The sequence below is a fragment of the Mustela nigripes genome, chromosome 4 (genome assembly GCF_022355385.1).
Source record: "Mustela nigripes isolate SB6536 chromosome 4, MUSNIG.SB6536, whole genome shotgun sequence".
NCBI lineage: Eukaryota > Metazoa > Chordata > Mammalia > Carnivora > Mustelidae > Mustela > Mustela nigripes.
Genome location: NC_081560.1, coordinates 32,427,626 through 32,450,036, shown reverse-complemented (window position 1 = coordinate 32,450,036; position 22,411 = coordinate 32,427,626). Strand labels below are relative to the sequence as shown.

Genomic DNA, 22,411 nt, shown 5'->3' with positions numbered 1-22,411 from the left:
AAAAAAAAAAAAAAACTGAGTCCTCAACCACAAATACATCAGCATTTCAAAGGTTTCTAAAATGTTTGATTCATCACTGTCCCAGCCTCTGAAATTGCACAATATGTTCCTCAAAGTCAAGATAATCAAGAAAGGGGAAAAGTTTTAACTTACAAGATTTAAAAATACATTCCTTAGTTCGTTATACAGCTGCCACCTTATCTTATTTAAACACTGTAGGTTCTGGTTATCCTCACACACACACACACAAACACGCACATTACTGCAAGTATGAGTTGAATATACAAAACCTATATAAATGAGCAATCTCATTTGTACTGGGTCTATTTACAACAGCGTTGCGCCTTGTGGGACTCTATTTTAAATGGCACATCTTCTGTTTTACCTATATTAAATACTGATGTGGCCTTCTCTCCCTCCTACCTCGATCTTTTCAAGGCTCGTTTTGGCTGTATTTATTTTATAAAGCAGGGTAGTCTGCTGACCGCAGCTGTGAACTTCAAGGTTTAATTTTCTAGTTCTATATATCAGAAGACAAGTATGCCATGGGGTAAATCACTTAGCCTTTCTTTGTTTCCATTTTTTTCCACCTGACCAAGTAAGACTCTTTATTTTCTTTTTGGAGATTTTTTCCCCAAAGAATTCACTAAATAATGTATAAGATTTGAAGGTGGTGTTTTTTTTGGGGGGGGGGGACTAAGACAGAGTATTTCCTTTGAGAGGAGAAAATGGCCCATTGTTGGAGCATAGGATGAAATTCCGATTCTAATTTATTCTTTTTGAACCTGATGGTAAATGTTCCTTGCTGTAAGATGTAGTCCTTCGGGCATTTCCACTAACCAGACCTTTCGTCCAAAGGGCTGGTACCTTTTGCACTGCTAAAGAGAGATTCCCCCACCCCTCACCCCGTAGTTCCAATGCTAAATTTTATAATTTGGGAGAGGGCAATGGTCTGCTAAATTTCCCGGTCGAAGCTAACTTACACTAAAAGCCAGTCTCCAGGTCTCATGCAGCGCCTCCCCATCTTCTGCCTGGTGGAGCCAGCTTGTCCCTTCCCTTTGTTCTGCCATGGTGACTCACCATAATTTGGATCCACTTGAGTTTTTAAAGGGGAAACTCTGTCTCTTCCTGATTGTGCATTAATTCACATATTCCTTTATTCAGTGAGCACATATTGAGTCCCTCCTTGGTACCAAGCATTATGTTTGAGATACAGGATGAATAGGACTCTGAAATGCTTTGAGAGAAATGTTAATATGTGTGTGTGTGTGTGTGTGTGTGTACACGCATACATCTGTTCATGTGTGCTCACCTATGCATATTTTAACACACGCATCTATGTAATGTGTAGTGTGCATCCAAGCAATACTGTCATGGAAGTAGGAACAGTGTTAGAGGGTCGAGGCTTGTCAACAAGTTAGTGAATCTGCTGTAAAACTCTAGAATTTCTCTTCAGAACTGGAATGGTACATCATTGGAAACTCTAGAATTTCTCTTCAGAATTGGAATGGTACATCAATGAGCCAAAGGGAAGCGATCTTTCCCAAGACCACAAATAGTGAAAGAGTGCAGATCAGTACCTTGGGCTTTTGATTTGAGAATTTTATATGATTGTGTGCAAATACCTCATGAAGATCAAATAGCCTTTATGGCCAGTTACCTACTTTAGAGCCAAGGGTGAAATTGTAAAATTTGTATTTTAATGATAATTTTCTATTCTGTCGTTTGCACCTCTAGTTATTTATAAATAAGCAGCATTTTTACTTATAAGCAAGAATATGACCTGATCGAGAGAGCCGGAACTACGGGTTTAGTAGAAAGGGAATATAGAGGGAAAACTGACTTTTATTGAGCCATCAGTCCCCATGTTTAGACACCTTTGCCACACGTGGTCTCTTTAAGGTTCTCAGGGTCTATAGTATTCTCGTTTTTAAGACAAAGAGACTGGACAAAGACTAATGACCCATCCAGTCATCTAGTTTTCAGCTGGTCAAGTTCAGGTCGTTGTTAGCTATCGCCTCCACGGCTCCTCCGTTACATACACAGCACAGGGGTGCTACCTCAGGGAGATCATTCACATAGATTTTCAGGATTCTTGGACCATCTGTTTCCTGCCATAGGCTGTGAGCTCCCATCAACGCAGGGACAATGTGTAGCTCACTCTTCTGTCCCTGGTACCTGAGGAAGGCACTCGCAGTTTGATGATGTGGCACTGGGATTCAAATGCACTTCTTGCTGTTACAAGTAATCTGTCTAAACACAGGTCCCCGGGATCCACTTTGAAAAGGCAACAGAGACAAAATATCAGATATTATCTTCTTCTATCCTTGCTATTAGTGGGTAGGCTGAGAGGTCATTAGAAATTGCTGGGAAAATCGGAAATTGGTTTATTCCTGTGTCCGTCCTTCTATCCCTGTTTTCATTCTCTTGACTTTTTCTCCAGTGTTAGTTTAGGATCTCTAGGGAGCCCAGCACTGACAGGTGTGGAGCCTAGAAAATGTATCTGGTCAGGGAGAGAGGATGCCAGTGTAATGCCTCAGGCTTTACTGCGGGGCTCCATGTGGTCATTAGCCGACTCTGGTTTCATTTTGCCCCTTCCTCACCAGCGCAACAGAAGTCAAGGTAAGGGAGGTGATGGCACCCAGAGAAAAAGGCAGAAACACTGCTAGTGTCCCATGCATTCACATGGAGCAGCCCAGCTGTTTTGTTTTCTTTTTCACCAAATACATTGTATATTTTTAATTCCTCTGAAATGTATGTTCTTCCAGACAAAGATTTTTAGGAGATCTGTAGTCATTCATGAAATAGATAAAATTCATAAAATAGATGCCTTTTTTTCCATTCTCATTTGCACTGTCAAATCAGTGTGTTCCTACTTGCACTTGCAAAATTTCTGGACATTCAGCTAAAGCTGTGAGGTTCTTGTGGAGCAGTTGCATGTCTTTTCAGTGACAGGGATCAGGAGGTGGGAGGTGAAGCTGGCAAGTGCCTCTTCCTGCTCTCTCCAGGCCTCCACTGCTTATCTCCCACCCCCTGGTCCCTGCGCAGCAGGGTGGGTAAAGGATAGAATTGCCAACAGAAATTGTATTTGCTTTTGTTTAGTGAAGCCAAAAAGCTTAATCTTATTTTATGAACTCAATGTAAATGACAACTGACACGAGAAAGAGATTTTAAGAGGATCGTAAGCATCTCTACAGTCATGGAGGTTGCCTTCGGGGACTGGGGAGGACGGTGCAGGAAGACCTGTGTGTGTGTGTGTGTGTGTGTGTGTGTGTTTGTGTGTGTTTAAGTTGTATATAATCACTGTCTCCACCCCCTCCAAAAAGACCAGAACTGATTAGAAGAAAAAGACTAACTTGGTGCATGGAATTCTGTATGCGTGCCAAATACTGCTGCAAAAAAGATTTGGCTTCTGAGTGAAAAGACACCAACCAAGCATTTGATTTCTATGGTTGAACACTCTCAAGATCTTGCTCTCCTATATTTCATTTAAAAAATTGCTCCCCGAAGTGCAAACTGACTTCAATTTTGAATAAAATGTAGCATTCAAATTTATAGCCACTTTGAAAACTGAGGGTTTATTTAGATCATGTGAACCTGAACAGATTCTTAATTACAGCAGCCCTGTTGCACATAGAGAATCTGGGTTACAAAAAAAAAAAAAAAAAAAAAAGGAACACACACACAACAAAACTTCCACGTAGGTTTTCCCTCATTTTTGGGATGCTTTCATAGCAGCCTTCGTTTATGGGAAATGGTATTAAAATCCTGCCATATTGTAGTTTAAGTTTAAACACACTGCTTCCCAGAAGAGATTTTAGTGTATCCTATAAAGGCACTAAAAGGGGTTTTGTGGGGAGGGGGGGTTGTTATATAATTTCTTCCCCCTTGTCTTGCAAACCTCTCCAGAGATACTGGTTCCTTCAGTGATCTTTGTGCGTTAACAACCTGTGCTGAGAACACCCCTTGCTCTTGTTGTAGCAGCAGGCAAAAGTCATCTTTGTTTGCATGAAAGAAAAGTCTGATTGAACTAGGGTGAGCCTTTCATTTTAAGAAGAGTTAAAGTCTGGGGTGTTTTTAATGTTTTAATCTCTGTTTAAGAGGTTTCTGTTACAAGAGGAAAATTGATAACATTTTTACCTCAGCAAACTGCCAGCAAACTGGCTCTGCTCTAATCCCGCGTTTATAGTGATTTATATTCTCCATGGCAATGTGCTGTAACCTCAGAGTGATACCACTGTGGTGTGGATTGACTGCATTCCAAATGCTGGAATCACATACATAATGTTTTTACTTTTAAATAATATTCAGACACCAGAATAAATACCATATGTGCACTGATGCTGGTTACAATGGAACCTTGTCATTTCTTGTGAGGGAGAACATTCTTTGTTTCTGATTCCTGTTTGAAATAAGTATGCAGAAGATAAATGTGTACATTGACGGCATTTTGAGAAGGCGCGGGTGATTACCCAGCTGAGGATGTATCTCTGATTCCTTGAAATACAGCATTTAAGACTGAAGAGATTGTTGTGTGCCCCCCCCCTTTGACACACACACCAAGGCAAGGATTGTTACCTGACTTTGCCAGTGTAGGGTGCGGTTTTTCTATTTTCTATCTACAGCATGCTGTAGTTACAGGAAATCTGTCGAAGGAAAATTACTGTGAACACTGCGTTCAGAGCAACAGTGAGACTAACACACTCCTCACATCATAACGGGGAGTAACACACGTGATAACACAGAGGGATGGATTGATTGGAAAACCATAATTCAGCGTGACACCTAACATTGTTTGAAGCCACAAAAGCAGAATTTAGTTGGTCTGACATCATCAACTTGCAGATAATCAACTTCTCTGGATCCATTTCTTCCCCCATGTGATATTAAAGATTAAAAAGTTTCACATAAAGTTTAGAAATACCTCCCGAGTCATGCATTTTTAGATTTTGTTTTATTTTGTTTTTGTCCATCTTGGTTGGAATTCTCATCTACCTAGACTTATTTTTTTTTAAATAGACATGGTAGAATGCCTTTCATATTTGTACATCTGTAACAGGCTTCAGCAAGTCAGTCCACATTTGCTTCTTGGGGAAGCATTTCAGTCCAGGTTTGTGTTGTTAACATCAGTTGAGCTATATTGAGTTCGTGCTCGTGACATTGTAATAATACTTCATGGATGAGGAAATCCTGGGCATTGAACCGATGGCTTCCCTATTCCTCTGCACCCCCTCCCACCCAGTTTTGTGAGTTTTGCCCAGAATATATAGTGTGAGATTAATGCATGAGTCATACATCATAATGTGTCTCTGACAGTTTATCTGGCACATAACTCACAGTTTGGGTAAGTCTCGCATCCTTGCTGGGATTCACTTGTAGAAGTGTTTACCATTATAAAAATGCTCTAAAGCCCCTTTTTGGAATTGAGACATTATGAGACAAATATTGACCCTCTAACATATTGTCTTTCATTTTCAGCTTTTCGGATGATCCCTTATCCCTTGGAAAAAGGGCATCTATTTTATCCGTACCCAATCTGTACAGAAACAGCAGACCGAGAGCTGCTTCCGTGTAAGTCTAACTTCTGTATCCCTCTCTTCATGTCTGAATCTGGGAATGGGGAGAGGTGGGAATGATAAATGTTTGTAGCATTCTTTGTCTTTTACGACTCTTCTCCCAAAGCCTGCCCTTATTTGATAGCATGTGCATATTAAAGTGAGTTACGCGATTGGGTGTGCCATCCTGCTGCTCCAGGTCTCCGCAGAGTCATCAAAGGGAAAGACCCTGGAGCCCTGACATTTATATGCGGAGGCATCGTGTGCTGGTTGGCCCGAGTGCAGCAGCCACTAGTTTGGGGTGGATGTTCGTGGACTGCTCCATTGTGCAGGGTTCTGGCTGAATGGCGCAGCCGATCCAATGCGGTCTGCACAGACTGGAGTGTGAAGCTGCGGGGGCGCTGCCTTCAGAGGGGGCTGCAGATGAGTCACGGATGGGAGGGCAGCAGCAGGACGCTGACTTCATTGCCAGAGGCAGAGCTGTGGGGCCGGGCGGGCGTGATCTCCATGATGATGCAGTGCTCTGGGCCACAGGGATTCCCTGGGAGCGTCTCATGGTTGCATGTCGTGAGCCGGTGTGGCACGTGCAGAGCATAGGTGTGGCCTCGGCGCTGTATGCAGCAGCACGAGGGGGGCCCTGCCTTCGAGAACCTTCTGAGCTAGCAGTCTGATGGCCCATGCCGCGTGTGGAAAGCATGATTCGGTTTACTGTAATACAACATTGTTTTGATAAGTCCTGCTGAATAGATTTATCAAACCATACTGTATGCAGGGATCTTGTCCACGCTCCTCATATGGCCCCTACTTAGGACATATTTTTCTCCCTCAGATAATAAGCTCCAAATTTTGGCTGCTCTCTCTTCCTTGTCCTCTCTCCTGCCACCGCCTCCCTTTGACAGGCCCCCTTAAATCCTCTCTCCTAGCCCCAGGGCATAGGGTAAGTCTGGAGCCCTGGGTGCACAGCGTTACTGAGCCCATCCAAATCTCCTGCGTGGTGGGTCTGGGTGCAGCAGGAATTACTGTCTCAGACTGAAGCAGCAGGAGTCTATCTCCCATTTGTTACCTAGGGATCTGGGAGAGCTCAGTGATGTGTTGTTCCTTGCCCGGGCTTTATTGTGAAAAAGGGTCTGGTGCCTCACACTACATTAGATTTGATTTCAGAAATTCTTGGTATGGACCCACACTTTACCTTTGGACTCCCCCTTCAGGGAGATCCTTGTTAAACTTTCTGTTTCTGGTAAGAAAGACCGTTTTCTGAAAAGCACTGTTTTAAGATGTTTTAATTGAGTCCCATTAAGTTTCCATGGGGATAGATTGACTATTAGAACAAGATTACAGCTCTCAAAAGAAACTTTATAGGAATAATCTCTGTAAAGCTGAAATTGAAAATTATGACTCTCATTTACTTAATTGAATGCAGTGGTCCAAAATCTGATCTTCCCTCACAATCTTTCAGGGGTTGGGCATTGACAGCCAGGATGGTGTGGATACAAAGAGGGCCCCCTGTTTGGAATGCACTCCACATTTGGTACAGTCAGAGTCCCCTTGTTGGACATTAGGGCCCCAGTGTGCTTCTGCCCCTCCTTTGAATCCCAGCAGGTAGCCACTGGGATTTAAGTGTGCAAGTTTGTCTCTGCTTGGTCCCTCCCGGCTCCCTCCCCACCCTGTCTCAGGCCCAGTGGATTTTTGTTTAGGGCTGTAAGTAATGGGAGCTGAACGGTCGAGGAAAGGCCTTTAGAGCTTGGATTTCCTGAAGAAAATGTAGTACTTGGGTCCTTTTGGTTCGAGAGGAAGCACTGCTCCCAGGCAGTTTCACAGCCCGGGTGGCCGCTGGGGCCGGTTTCTCTGCGTGGGCCAGCCCCAGCTCCCCCGGTAAGCACCTCACTGCCCGGGGAGCTCCAGCCGTCCAGTGAGCAGGAAGCAGGGAGTCCTCTCTCTGGGCTTTGGTTCCACCTGCTTTTTGGTTTCCCCAAACCCAACACTGGAAACATTAAAGTTATAAAAGGTGCTCTAAAGGGCACCAGTTGTTTACTTTTTGCTGATGGTGGAAGTATATTTATCATCAGGAGTCTCCTACAGTGGTGTCAGGTAGCGCCCACGGCCTTGATCTCCAGCCTTTGCAGATTGACTTGGCCAGTGTGTGAGGTTCTTGCTGAATGTCTGTCAGGGTGGCTCCCTCCGCCAACATACTCAGAGTGGGCCAGGAAAAAATACAAGATAAACGAATGTGGCCTCATGATAATGATTAAAAAAATTACAGGAAGGTCAAAATCTAGAGACTTTTTTCCCCCAGTATATTTAATTCTGGATTTATCGGGTTTTGTCCGATGAACATGTATTTTATAATGGGAATAAGGTTTTTGTTCTATTTGTGTTTTCTTTTGAGAAAGCAGGATTATGTATTAGGCAGAGATGGTATTCCTTTTCCCCCACAAATGCGTAATGTCCTCAGATGGGCCCTGTCACCGGGACCTCGGGAGAAGCCGAGAGGCATGCCAGAGGCCGGCCCAGAGGGTGGCACTGGTTCTTTCAGGTGTCTCAGCCTTGGTGTTTCTGAGAGGCTTTAGCCACAGCTCTGAAGAGTCCATCCCACAGACAGAAATGCCCCGAGAAGGCGTTTCACTCGGGCACTCATACTTCCCCCTGGATCCTTTCCACAGCTTTCCATGAAGTCTCAGTTTACCCGAAGAAGGAGCTTCCCTTCTTCATTCTCTTCACTGCCGGACTGTGTTCCTTCACAGCCATGCTGGCCCTCCTGACACACCAGTTCCCGGAGCTTATGGGGGTCTTCGCAAAAGCTGTGAGTATTTGCCAAGAGGGAGCCTGAGGCCAGGGGCAAGGGAAGCCAAGGGAAAGAGCGTGAGAGGAACGAAGCAGCGTCCTGTAGGAAAGGATATGCCTGTATTGATCATTTGCTCACTGTTTAATTTTCATTTTTGTCGGTGGAATCAGAAAGTTGAAGGCCAATGAAAAAGTGTAGGTTTTTTGCTAATGCATGCCTTGCTTCATTTCATACACACACACCACACACAAAAATCCCAGAATTCAAAAAAGCATGAAGTCTAAAAGGATTAAATTTAATAATTATGGGAATCCTAGCACGTGAAAAATGTGTGGGAAGTTATTCTGTTTTCTGTAAGTTGAATCACATTATTTCTAATTTTTAGATATTGTGGGTCTTTTCCTTTAATAAAGGTGAGATTTGCATTTTCAAAGATTTAAATAAAAAGTATTTTAATGGCTTCAAACTTTGGCTTGTTTGGGGAATGAACTAAGAGTGTGTGAAGGGCTTGTGGTTAAGAAGTATATTAAGAGCTTACATGAAGAAGTATACAGACCTGACATTTAGAATATGGAAATCCAGTGAGAGCCTTTAAGGAGGGTAGAGGAGAGGAGCTTTGATAAGAAAAACGGTCTGCATTGACAAGAGACAAGCAGAACCAGTTTCCTTGTTGAAAACCCACCGTTTTACCTGCACACGCAAAGAGGCTAACTACTGATTTTGCCCCAGATGAGTTTCAAATAGAAGGAACAAGGAAAAGAGTGTTGTCTCCATGGAACGCCATTCTGATTTCAAGGCGAGTGGAGTCAGAAAGGATGATTTCTAACCTGGCTGGGTTGATTTAATCCCTTTCCAGATGATTGACATTTTCTGCTCGGCAGAGCTCAGGGACTGGAATTGCCAGAGTATTTTCATGCGTGTTGAAGATGAACTGGAAATCCCACCGGCACCTCAATCTCAACATTTCCAAAACTGAACTCATCACCCTCCTTCCCCCACCACCCAAAGCACCCCTCCTGCATTCCTGACCTCTGCCATGGCACTGCCATCCATACGGTTACTCAAGCCAGAAGCGGAGCAGCCCTCCCGAGCTCCTCTCCCTCACTGCCCACACCCCACCTGTCTCGGCCTCCACAGCGTGTTGGGTCTAACCTCCTAAGCCACTGGGCATTCAGTAAATGTCATTCGCCCCTTCTTCCCCTCTTTCTCTCCCCGTGGCCCCTCTCTCTTAGTTTAGGTCTTGTTTTTCTTGCTTGTACTCCTCTGCAAGAGTCTTAACTGGTCTCCTGGCTTCCAGGTTCATCCCTTGCCAGGCCTTTTCTCACACTGACATAAGAATGATTCTCCCAAATTGCAAGTCTGAGCATGGCGCTTCCCTGCTTGAATTTCTCCAGAGGTTTCCCACCGATTTCAGGATAAAGCCTCAGCTCTTTAGCATGGTATGCAAGGTCCTTTATGATCTAGCCTTGCTTGCCTCTTCAGCCTCATCTCTCCCAACTCTTGCACAGACTCTTGTAGTCCGTAGTGAATTACTCAGCACTCCCAGATGCACAGGCTCTTGTACAACCCAGTGCCTTTGCACATGCTATTTGCTCTGCATGGAATGCCCTTCCCCATCACCACCCCAGCTTGTCCACTCTACTAACTTCTCTTAATTCGTTTATACTCAGCTTTCTTTCTGAGCTTCTCCTAAGCTGAATTAAGAGGTCTCTCCTCTTTGCTTCCACAGTATTCCATGAATACCTATATTATCACATTTATTGTACTAAAATTGTTGAAAACTTGTCTGTCCCCCTTTTAGAATGTGAGCTCCTTGAGAGCAGGGCTGTGTCTTCCTCATCTCTGTATCCCCAAAGCTTTGCACAGTGCCTTGCACATAGTAGGTTTTCAATAAATGATTCTTAAATAAATAAATGGTAGTGGTTTCTGCAGAAAGAATCAAATGTAAAAATCAGATACAGTTTAGCATTTCTCCTCTTCTTTTGTAATTATGATCATGGACTCTTAGAGTTGAAAGGGACCTTAAACAAATTGCCTTCAACAGTAATGTGATGTCATCTAGACTCTTCTTGAATACTCTCAGTGATGGGGAACTCACCTACTTAACATCAAAGCCCATTTCATTGTTGGATCACTTAGAAGTCTTCTTTACACAATAAAATCTGCCTCCCTCCTATATGCACCTGTTGTTCCTGTTCTGCCCTCCAACATTATACTCAATAAGTCTCTTCCTTCTTGCAAATTCCTATGACAGCTAGTATATCCACAGCCACCTCCAACCTCTAACTGACTAATGGTAGAACATCTCAAATTTCCTTAAGTCTTCTGTATATACCATGATTTTTAAACCCAGGATCCCCCATGCTGGATGCTCCCTAGTTTAGGGACCTCTGCTATTCATTATTATACCCTCGAGCCAACCTCTGAGTAAAAATAGTTGCCAAAATTCTGAGTAGACTAGAGTTTAACTTAGTAAAACATAAAACAGGAATATATTTACAACATTAGACAATTCTTCTTCCTTTCAATGTTCCTCTCAAACATTTTTTAAAGCATTTTTTTGGTCCAAATACGTCATTTTTCCCAGTACTTTGCATTAAACAAGCAAATAGCACTTTGTGGGAGTTTTGGCCCCACATTCATTTGGCCCCACCCCCAGAAATTCAGAATCTTGAGTGTTAGCACCCAGAAGTCTGTGTTTCTTTTTTTTTTTTTTTTTTAAGATTTTATTTATTTATTTGACAGACAGAGATCACAGGTAGGCAGAGAGGCAGGCAGAGAGAGAGAGAGAGAAGCAGGCTCCCCACTGAGCAGAGAGTCCAATGCTGGGCTTGATCCCAGGACCCTGGGATCATGACCTGAGCTGAAGGCAGAAGATTTAATCCAATGAGCCACGCAGGTGCCCCACAAGTCTGTGTTTCTATCAAGGATTCCAGCAAGTTCTGAGGCTGGGGGTTGAGGGCTGGCTTTGCTGCTGAGAACACTGGTCTGGAGCAAGCTGAGCATTTGAACAGCCACTTGCCAGGATGTGGTGCACGGCCAGAGCTGCTGAAGTGATCGCTTTCCAGCCGTCAGAGGTTTCCCCGGGCTGCACTGTGCAAGCGTCTAGGGGGCTTCTGAGTGACTTGTGGCTACCTGCCTTGTCCCTGGAGGGCTGCTGACTTCAGTGGCCTGGGGTGCCGCCTGGACTTCTGAGTGTTTAGGCGATTCGGGGCTGCCGGAGCCAAGACCACCACCAGGAATGGAAGGATGAATTGCCCGATTGGGTCTTCTCTAGAGAAGGCTCCACTGCCTCCAGAATTTCAGAGAGATGTGTTCATTATGGATCACTTAACTGTTTCCAAAGCTTTGGTTCTGAGTCTAGATCAGCTGATTGAACAAGATACTGATCTCTCTTAGGGCCCCTCACAGCTTATGCTCTGCCAGGGTGTGGTTGTTCAGTCAGCCACTCGTCATCGCCAAATAGAGTAGAGATGAATTGGCTTTCAAACCTCTGTCTGGAAGATCACATTCATTTTGCCCTTCCTAAAGGTGTAGCAGTTTTCGAAATGTCTCAAGAGCCTTCGCAGGGAGGGAAGATGGATGGCCTGGAGGAGACAGGCCCCATCCCTCTCCTGCCCACCCTGTCCCCAGCGTCTTCCCCAAGTTTTCACCCCGTCACTGCGGCAGGCCTTCCAAGAAGCCCCTGCAGGTCATCACCGCCACCCGACAGGCTGCCTGAAGCCATCTGCAGCGTGTGAAAATGACTTTCTCAGGCCTCTGGGAGATAATGGCCCTGGGATAATGACATGTCGAAGATGCAGAGAGATTGCAAGGCCGCCCCCCAGGCCGCAGGCAGCTGGGGAACTCTCCAGTGTGCTTATATATGTTGATCTGCAGCCTTAAGGAAGCCCACAGCCAACCGGGAGCCATTAGGAACTAGTAAAATGAGCAGCTTCAACTGGCTTTCCCCTCACTAATCTAATCTACCTCAATGGCTTAAGACTAACTCTTCCTAGAATGTTCGGTTACCAAGATAAGGTTGCTCATATAAAGAAGTTATCGTTCCAAACCCAGCCCCTCACAGAATGTGGGAAGGTCAGCATTCTGACCCTGTCGGCTTTGAAGGGCTCTGTCTTTCCTCCTCTGATCTCTCTCCTTCACGGAGACTGAGCCCCTGACTTCTGACTCTCGTCTTCACTTATAGGCCTTGACCTCTTTGAAGTCTGATATTGATTACAGTGAAATGTCAATTGTCTGATTGCAATAGGGCACCTGGAACTTATTCAGATAAGCAGAGGCATTTTGAATGTTAATGAAGCATGTTGGGAGCCCTGACCTTCTTCTAAATAATGGTGTTTTAGGAAAAGGAGGACCAGGTGATTGAAGTGTCACTCTCTCTATTTTATTAGTCTAGTTGCTTTTTCTCACCCTAAGACACTGATTGAATCACGGTGCATCTTGGACCGTATGTCTCTGCCCTCTTGACAGAAGTTATGGACATTGAGATAGATGAGCTGTTCCCGGGCTGCCTGGGGTTGCTCATTCAGACTTCACTTTTCAGGCAATAAATTTCCCAAGTCTGAAAATGAAACTGCTGTTTCTCTGTGCATTGGTTGAGTCTCTGGCCAAAAAGTTTTGACTGATTTTTAAACACGTAAAGAAGCATAAATGAATATCCTATTCTAGGCGTGTTCCACCAAACTTTTTTTTTTAAATCCCTCCTGGTGAAAGCCACTAACCTTTATCTGGTTACTGAATGAGGGGGCTTATCAGCTTCAGATGTCTCATGGCATTGTCTGCTTCTTCCCTGTGGGTGAGGGATGAGGAAGAAGGTGCGGAGAAAGGCACCGAGGAGGAAGGTAGCTGACTAATAAAAGGCACACATCTCAGGTCGGGTGCTAGAGAGAATTAGGACCTTAGGGAAAGTTTCTGGGGATTCTTTCCTCAATGCTCCCAAGGACAGAACATTCTAGATGTGAGGGCAAACCATACATCGTCGCATGTACTGGAGGTGTCAGGGACTTCCTTCTCTTGTGGAACCTTTTTGAGAAGGGCATGAAGTCCAAGCAGTCAAGGCCCTCTGTGACTTGTGGGACAGTATGGGATGGGGGACAACTGCAGACATCAAACAGGGCTGGAGACTCCCCTCTTGATTTTCAGAGACCTTGTTTTTGTTATTTTTATGCAAGTCAGATCAGTGCCCCAAACAAGCAAACGGGCCTTATTTTGAGCCAACTTTGTAAGGACCTCCCCATTCATTCTGCTTCTCAAGCTGAGGCTCCCTGATGTCCCCACGTGTAGTGAGTGAAATTGCCCAGAATACAGACTTGAAGCGATGCCTTTCCTCTAAGTGCAGTGGATCAGGCTAGTACTTCAGGAGTTCCTTACCTGCTCTTTCACAACTTTAGTGGTGCCAAAGCTGTTTCAGGTCACGTCTTTAGGATATAATAACTTCACCAGCAATACCACCTTGTTTAATGAGCCCCATCTGTCAACCCGTCTGAATTTCTGATTTATCCAGAATACCATAGCACCGAGCTCCTCTTTATAGAATGAGTATTATAGGCAAATGCTGTGTTTTATGGAGCCTTAGTGGTCTCTGAATTACAAACAAACAAAATCTCATAACTAGGATTTTATTATTTTTATTATTTTACTTTTTACAGTCTTTATTTATTTATTTGACAGAGAGTGAGAGAGGGAACATAAGCAGGGAGAGTGGGAGAGGGAGAACCAGGCTTTCCACTGAACAGGGAGTCTGATGCAGGGCTGGATCCCAGGACCCGGGATCATGACCTGAGCCGAAGGCAGACATTTAACAACTGAGCCACCCAGGCACCCCTCATAACTAGGATTTTATTAAACAAGTAAACAGTCTTCTCATAACTAGGATTTTATAAACTCTCTCATAGGCAGCTTGGGCAGTAGTTATTCATTCCTGGGTGATAAGGTGAGCATCCCATGTGGTTCTGTGCACATAACAAAGGGCAGTTTCAGAAAGTTTCCAGAAATTGCCACATATCTAACACCCACTTGATGAAAGAGCCATCCATTTGCTCAAGTACTAACATGGCTGCCTATTTCCTAATTCCAAACCCAACTTGGCCTTCAGGGTCCTCCGCAGAGTGCCTCTGGTCACCTTTGAACTATTAACTATTCTAGCTAAGCTGAATTTTTTACTGCCTTCAGATCATACCAGTACTTTCCCATTTCAGTTCCAGCTGTGAGCCTGGAGGGCTCACCTGCTCATATTTCTTTCCTTACCATCCTTACCCCATCTGAATGTTTGGATACCCTAACCACCCATTGTGGTCTATTTCACTTGCCTCATCTTAAGTTTTTCTTAATCCTTTCAACAGAATGGATTTTCTTCGTTTTCTGAACCCTCCTGGTGCTTTCCTTGGCCTTCTATTTTCCATTCTATGATGGTCTATCTGGTATCATTATTTTGCTGTGTGGAAGGTCTTAGTGGTCATCTATCCCTTCCCCTTGGGCTTTGAGCTTCCTGATGGTGGGAGTTTTGTTCTAGACTCCTTTAGATCTCATCCAACACTGAGGCGCCTTACAGAGTAAATATATTTAATTGATGTAAAAGACACAACATGCTTTGTAAAGATTCCAAATCTTATACTATCTTGAGTTTCCTTGACACTAATGTCACACTTAATGGTCCAGCTATAATGTGTCACAGACCTTACAATTAGTATTCTACTGTTTTGTTTTGTTTTTTTAGGATTTTTATTTGACAGAGAGAGCAAGCACTTGCATGCACGAGCAGGTGGAGGGCCAAAGGGAGACAGGAGCCCGATAATGTGGGGCTCAATCCCCTGACCCTGGGATCGTGACCTGAGCTGGAGGCAGATGCTCAACTGATTGAGCCACTCAGGTGCCCCAGTATTCTACTGGTCCTTAAAAACAACAAGGAAGGAAAGATTCTGAGAAACCTGCCTACCATACCCCTTGAATATCTGAAATCCATAGAGCATATGGAGGAACCTGTTTTAACTTTATTAAATGCCCTACTACTTTGACCTCAGAACCATGTTTCTCCCTCTGCATATATATTTACATACTACACTCTACTTCTCTGGGAAATCCTTGGTGGTGTAGACAGTGTTTTGCTGAGGACAAGGAACTAGGACAAGAGACTCCACAATGTAAGAACTGGGTATTGAACCGTAGCAAGATAATATTTTGGTTCTGAACAGAGTGAGAGGAAACTACCCAAACACCTGTCTCTCCTGCGGAGCTCTGTAAGGGGACCTCTCCTGCCAGATGCTGGGTGGTTTGTGGAATGAAGCTAATTCTTCACAAGGACATAATCAGAACAAATTTGAGATTATGTTAAATGAGTCTCAGGCGAGGTACTTGGCTTTCTTAAAAGGCACAGTTAATGAGCATTTTTCTCTACATGAAAAGCAGAAAGGAGTTTAGAAACCAAATGAAAGAGATTCCAAAGATGATCTCAGAGCAGCCCTTCTTCAACAAAGACATGTCATTCATGGACTGGCAAGTTTGCTGTCCTCCCCCAGGCTCCCATGATGCACTCCACTAAACAGGTAGTTCAGAAGTGAACATGGATGACAGAGGTGTTTGGGAAACAATAGGATCCCAAAGCAATTCACAACCATATAATGAACTTGACTTTTTAAAATTGACATTTCCCCTTTAAGTGGGTTTTATACCCAGCTAGGCAGGCAGGTGGTCTGAAGTGTCACAGTCTACGTGTCTACTTCTGTCTACTTGTCACCCAACTGTCAGTCCCTCTTGATGGCACTAGTCATCTGCATGCACAGCCAGCAGATCCTGAAGACAGATCTGAAGACCTGGGAATGGTGGACCAGCCATCAGGAGTGAAGGGGGCAGTCCACAGACACTCCCCCTTATCTCTCACAGCAGGGGCGGGTGAGGGGGCTGGAATGTAGGTGCGATCATCAACCTGTGTTTCCTATAACATAAATATAAAATTATAGCCTTTGAGACTTCCATAATGCCAAGACTTGTAGGTTGGAGAGGTTCATTTTACAGTCCTGAATGAGATCTCTCCTGACTTGGTGCCTTTCTGGTTTCTTTACAGTTCCTCAGCACTTTGTTTGCCCCCTTAAACTTTGTCATGGAGAAAGTGGAAAGCATCCTCCCATCCAGCCTGTGGCACCAGCTGACACGGATCTAGGGAAGCCCACCCGTCCTTCCACTCACCTCATCCAGTGGGCTGCCACCATCTCTTCGTGCCAACTCCTCGTGGACCGCAAGAAAGCATGACTTTGAAAAAGGGAAGCCATTCCGAGATTTTAAATTGTTCATGGACTGTCTGTTCCATATTAAAAGCTGTTTTTGTTGTACAAAATTCATTGATGTTAAGTTCTATTATATTTTGCCTTCAGAAAAGAAAAAAAATCAAAAATAAACTTTTGTGTATTGCAGCAGTGTGTCTTCTTATGTCTTCCAACCTTAAAAGTATTGGTGTCCCAAATAAACCTATGGGTTTACATTTAACTTACTAAGGACCCAGCTCTTCTGATTGCCCCACAATGGTTTTCTTTGCTAATGAAAATCATCTCAGTAGGGACTTAGAACCTGTACAGTTGGTGGTTTGGAAAATGGAATGTCTTTGGCTCAAAAGTGCCATCTTTTTCAGCCCCCTAGGCCAAAGGCACAGAAGCAGCTTCCACAAAGAATGACAGAAAGTAAGAATGAAAAAAAATATGTATGTGCTGTGAGAAGTTTTTCCAGTTCAGAGACTCTACTCATTGAATAGTTTGGTTTTGCTTTATGAAAACTTGTTGTGAGAAGAACACTTTTGATGAGAACCTACAGACACAACAGTCTTTTGTAGAACCTGACCACTTCTCAACATTGCCATTTTTAAAATGTTCTCTAATAGGGATACTTTGATTTATTTTTTTTTAAAGATTTTTATTTATTTATTTGATAGAGAGAGATCACAAGAAGGCAGAGAGGCAGGCAGAGAGAGAGGGGGAAGCAGGCTCCCTGCCGAGCAGAGAGCCCGATGTGGGGCTCAGGACCCTGAGATCATGACCTGAGCTGAAGGCAGAGGCTTAAACCACTGAACCACCCAGGTGCCCCGGGATACTTTTAAAAAAGTCATTATTATATCCTGATGCTTAAATGTAAGTGTTCTTTAAGTATTTTCATGATCTGAACCAGAATGGTCATTTGTCCTTACCACCTTTGAAAGTCTACGATTCACACCTGCCGACCATCTGGCTTTACTTAAGCAAAAGAAGAAAAATAAATAACGTTGAATCCTCTATCTGAAGTGAAAAGTAGCTCTATTTAAAATCTCAATTCATTGCTTAAAAAGGGGACTCCTTTACAGTTTGTTTTCCATTTTATTTAGAATCCTGAAACTTTCCCCATGAGTGTTAAGATAGGCAGCGTGTGGGGAAGCACCAGCACCACACCTCCTTCCCAGTGGGACTTCCTGCCGGCACCCGTCCTTCATCCAAGAGCAAAGTAAGTGGGCAGGGAATGTTTAGGTGCACAAGGGCCTCTTATTCTTTTGGCAAGCTTTGCTTTTCTTTTCTTTAAAGATTGTATTTATTTATTCATAGAGAGAGAGGCAAAGGCAGAGGGAGTAGTAGGGAGCCCAATGCAGGACTCGATCCCCAAACCCTGAGATCTTGACAGGATCCAAAGGCAGATGCTTAACCCACTGAGCCACCCGGATGCTCGGCAAGTGTTTCTTTCCACTGTAATTGTGCAAAGGCCTGATGGGGAGATGCAGCTGGCTCCTGCTCTGAGGAAATTATCTTGGAAGAGGTTCCACACCAGTAGTGCTGTTCTTGGGAGCAGGGACTGTGTCTGCTTTGTTTGCCTCTTTGCTTCTTCCCCCAACAGAAATCTTGACCTGAAGTGGATGTTCAAATGATCTGTTGAACAAATGATATGATTCATGATGGGCACAAATAAAACTTGGTTCACGGTTAGAGGAAAGGGGTTGCTTCCAGCAGAGAAGGACCAAGGAAGGCTTAGAATTGTAAATTTGTGCTGGAAGAAAATATAGTAATTATCTAATATAATGATTTGATTTAATAGGCAGGAAAACCAAAGTCCAAAGAGATTTCGATCTGTGTTGGGACTCTAGACTTCACTAAGCTTTAAGTGAAAGTTTCGAGAGCCTGTAGGCTATTCCAAATGGAAATGGCCTCATGTGAATTTGAAGCAGTTTCTTAGAAAGGGGAGGCAAAAGTTAGACTTGGGGTGGGGAAAGGGAGTGAGTGGGAAAGGTAAAGGAGAGAAGATGGGGACAGAATGAAGACACAGGGATAATAGAGACTGCGGAAGGAAATGAGTCCATCCATGGTCCATGAGAGGAATTAATCATACGAGGAGGAAGGAGGCTTCTCTAACCTTCTGCCAGCCTAAGAGTCACTCTTCAGACAGGCGGTGACCCCAGTTGCTCCCTTTTCTCCACGTATCTGTTCAACTAGTCTGCTCAACTCTTGAGGGCAACCGTGACTCATTCTTGCCATTCTGGTCTCTTGGGCCCGAATACCAGGGAGGTTGATGTCTTTATCACTCCTGCCTGGTTTTGCTGCCTCTGAGGACAAGCATTCAGACCTTGTTAAGGGTTTCATGCAAACTTATGGAGAGGCACATCCAGAGCAGCCAATATGGCAGAATAGTTTTTAAGATGATCATTTTTACATGATTCTTATACTTTTTGCTCAAGGTCCATGGTTCCTGTCTTCTTGTTGAGATGTCAGCTGGAATCCAAGTTGCATTCCTGTCTTCTTTAATTTCTATGTGAGGGGACAACAACATCCATTCTGATGGGCTTTCCTCTATGAGGATCCTTCCTCCCAGCAGAACAATAAGTGTCCCTTAGCCTCAACTTATATGTGCTTATTAGGATACAATTGCAAACCCTCTAAATTAAATACTAGTAAATTGAACCTAGGAATGTATATAGGAAACAATACAATATGGGACCAAATGGGAATGATCTGTAGGGTTGTTTTTTTTTTTTTTTAAACTTCTTTTATCAGTACTTAATATCAAAGTTATTTTGCCTTTATAAAAAGAACTGGGGAGCTTTCCATATTTTTATATGGCCTGGAATAATTAAACATTGACATTACTTATTTTTCAAGAATTAGAGAAAACTCAGACATGAAACATGTGGTTTTAGTGCTTTGTTAATGATAAATCACAGTTTATATTATCTGCAGTGGTGATTGGTTCTGTGCAAATATTCCACTTCTTATGTTTAGTTGATATTTTTCTCAGAAATTATCATTTTGTCTAGGCTTTCAAATGTGTTACCGCAGAGTAACACACACCACACATATATTTACAATTATATTATTTAACTATAGTATATATTTAATATCCTCTGTATCTGTGATTATTTCTTTCTTCATTTCTAATGTTGTGTATGTTCTCCTTTTTCCCCCTTTAATGGACCTCACAAAGTTTATCTAATTTATACTTTCAAAGAAACAAGTTTTATAGTTGCTGATATATTCAACCATACTTTTTGCCTTGTATTTTTAACATTTTAAGCTTTTATCTTTGTTTGCTCTTCTTGATTTCCCTTGTTACAAGAATTATAGCTTTTCTAATTTCCTCTGGTAAATACTTGGTTTATTTTTTATTTTATTTTAAGAAAGAGGTATTTAAGTCTATAAACTTTTCCTCTAAGTGTAGCTTTCTTGTCCCTTAGAGTTTGCTGTGAAGTATTTTTTGTTCTTTTCTAGAAATTTCTGTTTGGGTTCTGGAATGATCACATTTGGGCATTCCCTAAAAATTGGTTCTCTGTTATGGTCTTCAACAAATTTATTTTTAAAGTTACTTTGTAATATCTAATGAGAACAGCAAAGAGACTCAACCACATGCCCCCACTACAGTAAACGCTAACACCCATGGACTACACAGTAAACGCTAACACCCATGGACTACTAAGTAAACTTTTGATCTTCCTTTCCATTATTTTTTTTTAGTTACGTCTTTCTTCAATATGAAACTTCAGGGGCTACGTTAATATGTTTAAGACATGTTTATGTTCCTTCCTCTGTGTCTCATGGTTCCTCTCCTTGCCCGATGACCATGTACTTCATCAAGCTAAAACAAATCTGTGTGCTGAGTCACCAGACTACTTGAAATTTAAAAGGGGAGGCAACCTGAAGGAACTAGTCACGCTGTTCTGGCTTTTGAGAGTCAATGATGGTGAGGTTGAACAGGAATTGGCTGCAATGAAAATGTCCAGCAGAGGTGTTGGCCCCCATCGGGAATGCTCTGGAGAGCTCCGGGAGCTTCCAGGACAGACGACCTTCAGACAGTGTCTGTGTCGGCTCCAGAATACTGTCTAATTCTCTGGCAGGTGCACAGAAGGCAGAAAGGAAGCAGCTTGTGTCCTTCTCCAGCTTGTCTCCTGTTGTGTCGTAGCCTTGAAGCTCGTGTGTGACCAACCTTAGGAAAAATACCTTTGGAATTGAAAAACCTCAAGTGACTCCCATCAAAAGGCAAGCAAACTTCAAGTTGGTGTGTGTTTTTCCAGGGCAGGGGGCAGAGGTTACAGTTTGAGAGGGCATGGAATGAGTATAATTAATGGGGAAAAAAACCTTTTTAACCACCTACTTCCTGCTCTGAGTCCCCCAGATCATGAAAACTTCATTTCAAAGTCCTGTGTTTTGGGGCCTCTGACTGTATCATTTTCCAAGCCCGCAGGGTCCCTGAAGCGGGTGGCACACAGGAGCCGCAGGACCTCAGGGCTCAGCTGCGCCAGGCCTCTGCGTGCATCTCCCTGCCACCCCTTCAGCTCGTGGGCCCACAAACCACCCCCTTATGCCCCCAGCCCCCGCCCCACACAGAACACCCAGGACAGTATCTGCAGGAAGGAGCAGGCCCCTCCAAACACTGGCTCTTTCAGGCTGCTTCTTCAATGGTTTTCTGAGGCAAAAAACTTCAAAATCTGGACTCCTCCTTGAAATAACAAAAAGAATGCAGGGAGAAAATAGGACTTAACTTCTCAAAGATATTCTGCCCCTCAAATCAAAGATGACCTCCTTCACCTCCAGTATAAATTACATCCACTTGTTCCCTCATTCCTTTAGGCAACGGACATTCACTGAGGACCTGCTGTGTGCCGGGGCTATCATCACATTCTCCCAATCGCACCTCGAAGTGCAGCTTTTCCCCTACTGATGTATCTGCAGACTTACTCGCCTGTGCTGCCCAGCGGACCACAGGGATGTGAGTTCCACATTATGGCATTCACCTTCACATCCTCGTTATCTAGAGCTAGATGTTCTATAGTCTCTGCTCTAGAACGTGGAACATGACAAAGGATGGCAGGAAGGTGGGAGGGACGGAAGAAGGCGATGCTAAACTAGAAGTGAGCATCACTGTCTTGAAGTCCAGGGGAGGAAAATTATTAAAATGAAATAAAATACATCTATTCCCTTCTTGGAACACCAGCTTAATGAGGAACTTTTGTGAAAACTTTGCCAAATTATCCCTTCATTTGGGACCCATTATTTCTTCTTACGCATGTTCCCCAAATGACCATTAGTTAGATTTATAGTGCACCAGATACCATGTCATGAACTTGATCTGCATGACCTCTTTCAGTCGTCCAAGCCACTCTGTGAAGGAGGAGCTAGCATTGCCCCTATGACGGCAGCTACCAAGTCCAGGCCTTGGGCTTGCACTCCTCACCACAGGGCAGTGGCCGCGGTGCAGCCAAGCCACGGGCTGCTGGCTCGCATCGCCGCTGCCTCCCTGCCACCCAGGCTCCTGAGCTGGACGCGGATGCCGCTCCTCAGCTGCCCTTCCGGCCTCTGGAAAGTGCCCTCGGGGCCCCTGCCTCTCAAACATGCCCGGAAGAGCCCAAGCGGGTCTCAGAAGACAAGGCGGACTCCACATTTTTCTCACACTACAGCCATATGTGTTATGGCAGCAGACAGGGAACTAATATTCCCAGATGAGATGGTAGAGGCATAAACACAAGGAAGCCGTGTGTATACTTGAAACGGAAAGAGGAACCCTGTGATAAATATAGACCAGTGTGTCCCACCATGGGTTCTGAGAAATCTTAGTCCCATCAACCATTGTTTCAGAATACCTT

The 22,411-nt window shown here is 43.9% G+C and overlaps 1 protein-coding gene across 1 annotated transcript in view; it reads left to right on the top strand.

The window, feature by feature from the left end:
• Positions 1 to 16,742, top strand: part of ST7 (suppression of tumorigenicity 7) — a 241,790-nt gene extending 225,048 nt beyond the window's left edge. Inside the window, exons 14-17 of the mRNA XM_059397510.1 lie at positions 4,626 to 4,689; positions 5,479 to 5,571; positions 8,216 to 8,355; positions 16,397 to 16,742. Of these exons, the coding sequence (XP_059253493.1) occupies positions 4,626 to 4,689; positions 5,479 to 5,571; positions 8,216 to 8,355; positions 16,397 to 16,492 (393 nt within the window). The 3' untranslated portion in view covers positions 16,493 to 16,742. The remainder of the gene's footprint in view (positions 1 to 4,625; positions 4,690 to 5,478; positions 5,572 to 8,215; positions 8,356 to 16,396) is intronic.
• Positions 16,743 to 22,411: the final 5,669 nt, after the last annotated feature.